Genomic DNA, 7438 nt, shown 5'->3' on the forward strand with positions numbered 1-7438 from the left:
AGGTAGAAGCTCGATTGAGGAATCTTACGGTCTATGAGGAGGTAGCTCCTTGAATTCTTCTTCGGTGAGGACGCGCTGATAATCTTGATACTCTTTGGGTAACTTTAGCAAATGTGAAACAGATTTATGCTTGTTTGCCTCCAGGGGAGTATGAAAACCGATGGCCCCATTATGAAGGCAATGCGATATGCATTATTCAGAGCCCATAAACATGGTGCCAGCAGTCCAGTTCGCAAAAGGATTGTGCAGTTGAAGCCAAGGTATCCTAATATTATAGTATAATGGGCAGCCTTTATTGGATCAAATCTTATGATTTCCAAGTGCGAAGAAAGTTGCATCGGCAGGTCTGAGGTTTGTTCCAGAATGGGACCAGATGACAAACGTGAACCATCAACACCTTCGACTGGAATGGGAATAGGGGAAGATGCTCGGTCCACATGATGGTCCCAAGCCCACTGGTTGTCGAGAAAGTTACCAGGGCCTCCACAGTCAACAAGGGCTGGAACTTCCCATAAAATGGTGTCCTGAAATTTTAAATCCACTTTGAGAACTATCATCAGAGTATCTTGAGGTTTCAGTGCATGGGAAAAAATAGATTCTCCCCCATCCGTGGTTCCTCCTATGGACGGGGTTTGGTGTTTCCCGCATGGCGTGCATGTTCGACCCACAATACATGCAGAGACCAAGGGTTTGGTGACGGTTCTGTGCTTCTGCAGCTAACGGTCCTCTGGCAATGCTGAATTGCAAGGGCTCGTCATCAGTGAGGTGGCGTGTAGCAAGCCATACGTTTTCAGAGAGCCTTTACAGGCGAATTCTGCGTTTCGCAAAGTGGCATTCTTGTAACCTAAAATCTAGTTGCAGGACAAGAGCAATAATTTCTTTCAGGTTGTGAGGTCTTGCCACTCGAGAAATCTCATCCTTAAATTCTTCTGAAAGTCCATGGCGAAAGGGGAGGATTAAGGCATCATCAGCACAGGCGGTTTCAGCTGCCATCTGTTAAAGGTGCTACCATAAGTCAATACATCCAAAGAGCCTTGTTTTATATCTAGGAGATTCTCTTGTGCTGTTATAGTGAGTTATTGACGGCTAAACATCACCTGAATACTATTGGCAAAGGCAGGGTACGAATCCAAGATCTGATTGTTAGTGATGACCAAGGGTGTTGCCAAGGTGCCTCTGGCCAGATTTGAGACCATATAACTACCCTTAGAATGGTCCGAGGGGAAAAAAGGAGGTTTAAGGGGCTAGTTCTGTCCTTGCAGGGGTTGCAGCAACAATCTGTCGTTATGTTGCGTTCTTGTTTTTAACTGCTGTAACTACTGTGTAAAATCCTGCAGGACTGCCATCATTTGCTTTATCTAATCAATTTTTATGGTGTAGGCGTCATTTACTATAAAGCTTTACTTGTTTGCAACTAAGCTTAGGCTTGTCCAGTAGTTTAGAGATTTTCATCATGTGTGATGTAATTAAGCCAAGCCCAAAAGGCATCCACTTAGCCCGATGTTAGAGGGCAGAAGTGTTCACCTTATGGGTCAAGCCTAAGGGAGAAAAAAAACCTGTAGGGGAAACACCCAGGAGAACGATGAAACGTATCTGGAATGAACTTCGTACAGCTGTGGGAATTCGAGGAGGTAGCCAGTGTCAGGTAGGCTCCAAGAAAGCAGGTGAAACCAGAGGATCCACGGTGAGTGAAAAGGGAGGTTATGGAGAAAGAGGAAGGCCGAATTAACAGAATGCAAAGAGGCAAGAGAAGAGGGTAGCACGTGCGGGGCGGCAGAAGGCAATAGTGAGAACAAGGGACAAATTGGAGAATAGCACAACATCAGTTGCTAAGAAAGTTCAAAGCGAAGAAAGGCGCTCACCTTCCTGCAGCTCTTTAAGCCGTTATGATGATGTTCAGAACAGTGCTCCATAGCGTTGTAATTCCGGTGGCCATCTTGGAAAAAGGTTGAACGGTGGCTTCAACTTTATGTTGTGACGCAATTCTCTGCCATTTTGAAGGGGTAAAGACTCTGTGAGGGTGTTGTCTCCTCCACAGCTGCCACAGAGACCAAACAGAACTGGTATTCCTAACAGCGGGGTAGAGAGAGAGAGGTGGGAGGAAAGGAGAAAGTGGTCACTCCAAGAGAGAGGAGTGGTGAGAGGGTTAGAGAGGGGGAAGTCTGAGGAGAGCATAACATCCAGGGTATGACCTGCAGAGTGAGTCGGGCCAGAGGGCAGAATGGAGAGTGAGAGAGAGTCGCAGAGGTTGCCAAAGAGCCCAGATGAGGGGCTAGTAGCATCCAGGTGGATGTTCAGGTCTCTGAGAAGGAGAAGTTGAGAGGTAGAGACAAGGAGTGAGGAGAATAGGAGGAGAATAGGTCGGCCCACTCAGAGAGGAAGAAGGCGACCTGGCCGGGCGGCCTGTAGATAGTGGCCACAGTGAGAGAGAGGCCAGGAGGAGATATAGAGCCTGCAGACCAGGCATTCAAAGGACGAGTAGTACTGGGTTGGAATGACAGAAGCAGAGATCCACTCCGGGAAGATGATGGCTACACCCCCGCTGGGACGGTTGATTTTGGGTGTGGAGAGGATCTTGTAGCCATCGGGAAGGACAGTGTCAACACTTGTGACAGAGCTGGCAGTGAACCAAGTCTCGGTGAGACCGAGTGTATCCAAATCAGGCTCTTACAGGAGACGGCAGAGGTCAGAGGAATGTTTGACAGTGGAGTGAGAGTTGAGGGTAGCGATATGGTACAGGTTGCCACCTTTGAAAGACTTCCATGGAGGGGTACTGGCCAGAGCTATGCCCTGCGGGAGTGTTGGAGGTGCCCGAGGATGGGCAGAAGAGGAAGGAAGAGATGGCAGGGTAGTCAGAGAGGAAGAAGAGAATGCCAGAGAGGTGGTGTAGGAAGGAGGCGGTAAAGCGGCCAAAGAAGCAGCAGGGGGTGCCAGAGAGTCGGCAGAAGAAGGCAGCGATAGAATGGTCAAAGAAGCAGCAGAGGGTGCCAGAGAGGTGGCGGAGGAAGGCAGCGATAGAATGGTCAAAGAAGCAGCAGAGGGTGCCAGAGAGGTGGCAGAAGAAGGCAGCGATAGAATGGTCAAAGAAGCAGCAGAGGGTGCCAGAGAGGTGGCGGAGGAAGGCAGCGATAGAATGGTCAAAGAAGCAGCAGAGGGTGCCAGAGAGGTGGCAGAAGAAGGCAGCGATAGAATGGTCAAAGAAGCAGCAGGGGGTGCCAGAGAGGTGGCAGAAGAAGGCAGCGATAGAATGGTCAAAGAAGCAGCAGGGGGTGCCAGAGAGGTGGCAGAAGAAGGCAGCGATAGAATGGTCAAAGAAGCAGCAGAGGGTGCCAGAGAGGTGGCAGAAGAAGTCAGCGATAGAATGGTCAAAGAAGCAGCAGGGGGTGCCAGAGAGGTGGCAGAAGAAGGCAGCGATAGAATGGTCAAAGAAGCAGCAGGGGGTGCCAGAGAGTCGGCAGAAGAAGGCAGCGATAGAATGGTCAAAGAAGCAGCAGAGGGTGCCAGAGAGGTGGCAGAAGAAGGCAGCGATAGAATGGTCAAAGAAGCAGCAGAGGGTGCCAGAGAGGTGGCAGAAGAAGGCAGCGATAGAATGGTCAAAGAAGCAGCAGAGGGTGCCAGAGAGGTGGCAGAAGAAGGCAGCGATAGAATGGTCAAAGAAGCAGCAGAGGGTGCCAGAGAGGTGGCGGAGGAAGGCAGCGATAGAATGGTCAAAGAAGCAGCAGAGGGTGCCAGAGAGGTGGCAGAAGAAGGCAGCGATAGAATGGTCAAAGAAGCAGCAGAGGGTGCCAGAGAGGTGGCAGAAGAAGGCAGCGATAGAATGGTCAAAGAAGCAGCAGAGGGTGCCAGAGAGGTGGCGGAGGAAGGCAGCGATAGAATGGTCAAAGAAGCAGCAGAGGGTGCCAGAGAGGTGGCAGAAGAAGGCAGCGATAGAATGGTCAAAGAAGCAGCAGAGGGTGCCAGAGAGGTGGCGGAGGAAGGTGGCGGCAGAGGAGCCTGAGAAGGGTAGGAAGGAAGTTGATAAGGTGTGGGAAGCGTCTATCAGGATATTGGCCTGAGGGCCCTGGACCAAGTCGTTGCCAATTAAGTAAACATTAATGATGGTCTTAGCGGAGTGAGGCCAGGCGGGCCTCCCACTGGGTGCCACCATTAATGGGAGAAGAGGAAATAGGAGAGAGAACAGAGACCATATGGGGGGTCCATAGCCCTGGAAAGGGAACGACAAAGAGGATGTTGGTGAGGGTCTGTCTGAAGGAGGCACTGGTGTAGGTATCAGCGATAGGAAGGCCTGGGTTGGAGACCAGGATGTCCCATTTGAGCTTCTTCCTGCCAGACTTAGATAAAGTCTGGCAGATGAACTGCGACTTGTGTGGTCTGTGGAAAGTTGGAAAGGTTCTTTCTATATATATATATATATACAGGGACATTTTGTTGTCTTCGTCCCATTTGTTGTCATTAAGGCAAGCATATTTCGAACTGCGACGTGTGCTATTTCACAGCTCAGCTTTCCCATGGATTTACGCTGATGAATAAATGTGGGTTTTCATACAGTTTGTGAAAATCCCAAAACTTGTTTTTGGACTTAAACATTGTCTCCTTGACCTCTGAGTGACTTGTGCAGAACGCCCTGTACTGAAATCACTTCTAAAACGTTAAACACCTATTGCATACTGCATGTTTCATCTCTGCATCCAGGGCACGAGTCGAGCATACATACAGGTGGATGGCGTCCGGCCACTTTTTTCAGAAGGCTGAAGCCGTCCCACTTCTGTGTTTTTTGTGGGCCTGGTGCAAAAAAAAGTAGGCTGCTTCCTTTATTTGCAAGAATAGGTTAGAATGTGTGCGGCACTGGCCAGTAGGCTCACAGGTGTAACATCCACAGGACCACATAGATAGATGATGAGAAAACAGCTCAATTGGCAGATCCTTGGGTTTAAAAGATGTGCTCCTGTTATACTTTTACTTAGATTCCTGAAAGGTCCATGGGCATTTGCCCCATGCACGTTCTTCAAATAGGAAAGGCCAATTGAATGAAATGTGCCTATTTGACGTTGATGTCCCCTCTTCCTGTGATGTCGCTTGCTACTGTATACGTTAATGAGTCGCATCCCTATTTATTGCAGGACTTGTTCCCTAACAAGACTTAACAGATTCACGAGATACGGTATTGCTATCTAACTACAGAAACGGGTGCTAAAGGGTCATTCGCGAATTCCACCGCGAAAACCCACATTAACAAAATTTGCATGATAAAACACTTGATTCTTAGGACAATCTCAACCAATTTTAGACATACGGAGATGCCGCCACCTCGTGGAACAACTAATGATTACAACTATGGTGAAAACATCGCTAAGTGAACCGCTTTATTCCCCTTTTAATGTGTTTTCTGTCCCGCACTTTCCAATGTTTATATTTTGATATTGGTCCTAGACTAGGTCGGGTAGCTGATTAACCTGAGGGGGAACAAATAATGGTTGAACCCAACGATGTTTTTTCCACCGTGTGTGGGGAGAACAGTATAAAACAATAATGCCCCATGGTCCTTATTTTCCTTTGTCTCACTATCTGTGAACCACAATCAACGTTAGACATATGTTGAGAGGAAGGGTGGCATATCAGAGACGGATATTTAGATATTTGGTGGGGTTTGCCGCACAACCCCGTGCCTCGGCAGCCATTTTAGGCATTTGTTGTTATTCATATTGGAACAGGTTTGTTAGCGCTCTGGATGGCTTTGCCGCCAGTCATAGTCTGTAGTAGCCAACCACAAAGCCATACTTGCCAACTTTCTGTGACCAAAATGATGTAGGATTTTTCAAATTTAAAAAATAATACTTAGCATATCAATGTATCAATGACATCACAGGAAATTACAAACACTCATTGGTGGCACCGCTGGAGTATTCTAAAATGCACAGCCTCTCAAACAGCACAACATGCAAAAACGCTCACATGTTTAAAATGTACAATTTTGTGAATGGTAAGTTAACACCAAATTAAATTACCTAACATCAGAGAAATAATCACACAGAGCTGGTAGGCAACGTGTGCAGCCTGAGCAGAACATATCTATTCCTGCAGTGCAGGTTGAAAACTGAACAACATGAAGACTGATACCCTCCCCAGTCTGATAGGCAGATGCTGTGTGATGGCGGTACGCTCTGCCACTCGCCTTCACTGGTGGTTCACCTAAGAAGGCCTGCCCCGGCCAGAGTGCAGGGCAGAGTTACCCTTTGGGAGCAGTACCCTTATTTGTTGTAGTGTTTCCAGAGTCATGTCGTTGTCAGGTCAGTGGATTGATCTGAGCCCATCACTCAAATTGATCACTTTCCCGCCCATGGCACTGAAAGATTAATTGACTTGGGAGTCACATGAATTACCTGCCACTGTAAAAAGCAGTAGGATCTGTCACCCAAACCTGTAGACGGTAAGACTGCTTCAAAAGCAGTAGCCTACTGCCTAAATCAGTACGGTTGGCAAGTATGCAAAGCTGTCCATCATCAGACAGGGCTGATCTTTGTCAACCAGGGCGTGAGGGACAACCATCACCAACCAACATCAATCATCGCCAGCAATGTGCGAGAATAGTCCAACACTGGTCACCTCTCCACTCCTTCTGCCCTGGAGACCGCCCTATTTACGGGGCTTGAGAGTTCTCTTAAGAACAGCAGGAGCACGTGAGGCCTCTGAAGCTCTCCAGCTATGGAAGAGATCGGACGAGGTAGATATAGTGTGTGGAGTGGCCTCATTCATTCACTGTGCTGGGTTATTGAGGGAGAAAGTGTAAAAGCGGATATACCTGTGTAGTAAGGCGAGGACGCTAGTAGGGTTATAAAAGGATTTATTGACAGCACACAACCATGAGCCCAGCAGGACTCATCCAGCAGCCAACATCAACTGCCCATAAGTGGAATGTAGAACCCCCACCACAAATAAACATGAAACAGAACCACGTATCTGGAATTCCATGGTAGGGATTCCAGATACACTACAACACTTCTCCCCCCCTTGAATTCCAACATATAACAGAACACACACACACTACGCACCCCCCACACGCAATCTCAAACAGTTCAATTTACAGCCCTAGGACCGCCCAACACATAGTCCTTGAACTTGGCTGGCATTCTCCTATTCCTCACCGGATAGCCACTGTCACTCCTTGACCCCTCCCCACCGCACACAGGCATGGGTATTACAACCGGACCAATGCCCCTCACCTGCTCAGTCAATCTCTCCCCAGTCTTGTCCTCACATCTCTCTCCACCACCCACCAACATATCGGAAATGTTTACCTCACCCGCTCTGTCATGCAGGATCCCTGCATGCCCCTTCTCAAGCACAACGACCGCCTTATGCTCCACCTGGATCCATCATCCAACTTCACATAACCATGCCCCACTTTCACAACTAGGCGAGGTTGCATGTACACACTGGT

At 48.4% G+C, this 7438-nt stretch overlaps 1 protein-coding gene across 1 annotated transcript; it reads left to right on the plus strand.

Annotated features, from left to right (window-relative positions):
* The first annotated feature begins 2962 nt into the window (after nt 1-2962).
* LOC138456662 (uncharacterized protein CG45076-like) lies at nt 2963-3997 on the plus strand. Its single transcript, XM_069607195.1, has one exon. It carries the CDS (start codon nt 2963-2965, stop codon nt 3995-3997), a length of 1035 nt encoding a protein of 344 aa, XP_069463296.1.
* Nucleotides 3998-7438: the final 3441 nt, after the last annotated feature.

The sequence above is a fragment of the Ambystoma mexicanum genome, chromosome 1p, assembly GCF_040938575.1.
Source record: "Ambystoma mexicanum isolate Mex_15411 chromosome 1p, UKY_AmexF1_1, whole genome shotgun sequence".
Classification (NCBI taxonomy): Eukaryota; Metazoa; Chordata; class Amphibia; order Caudata; family Ambystomatidae; genus Ambystoma; species Ambystoma mexicanum.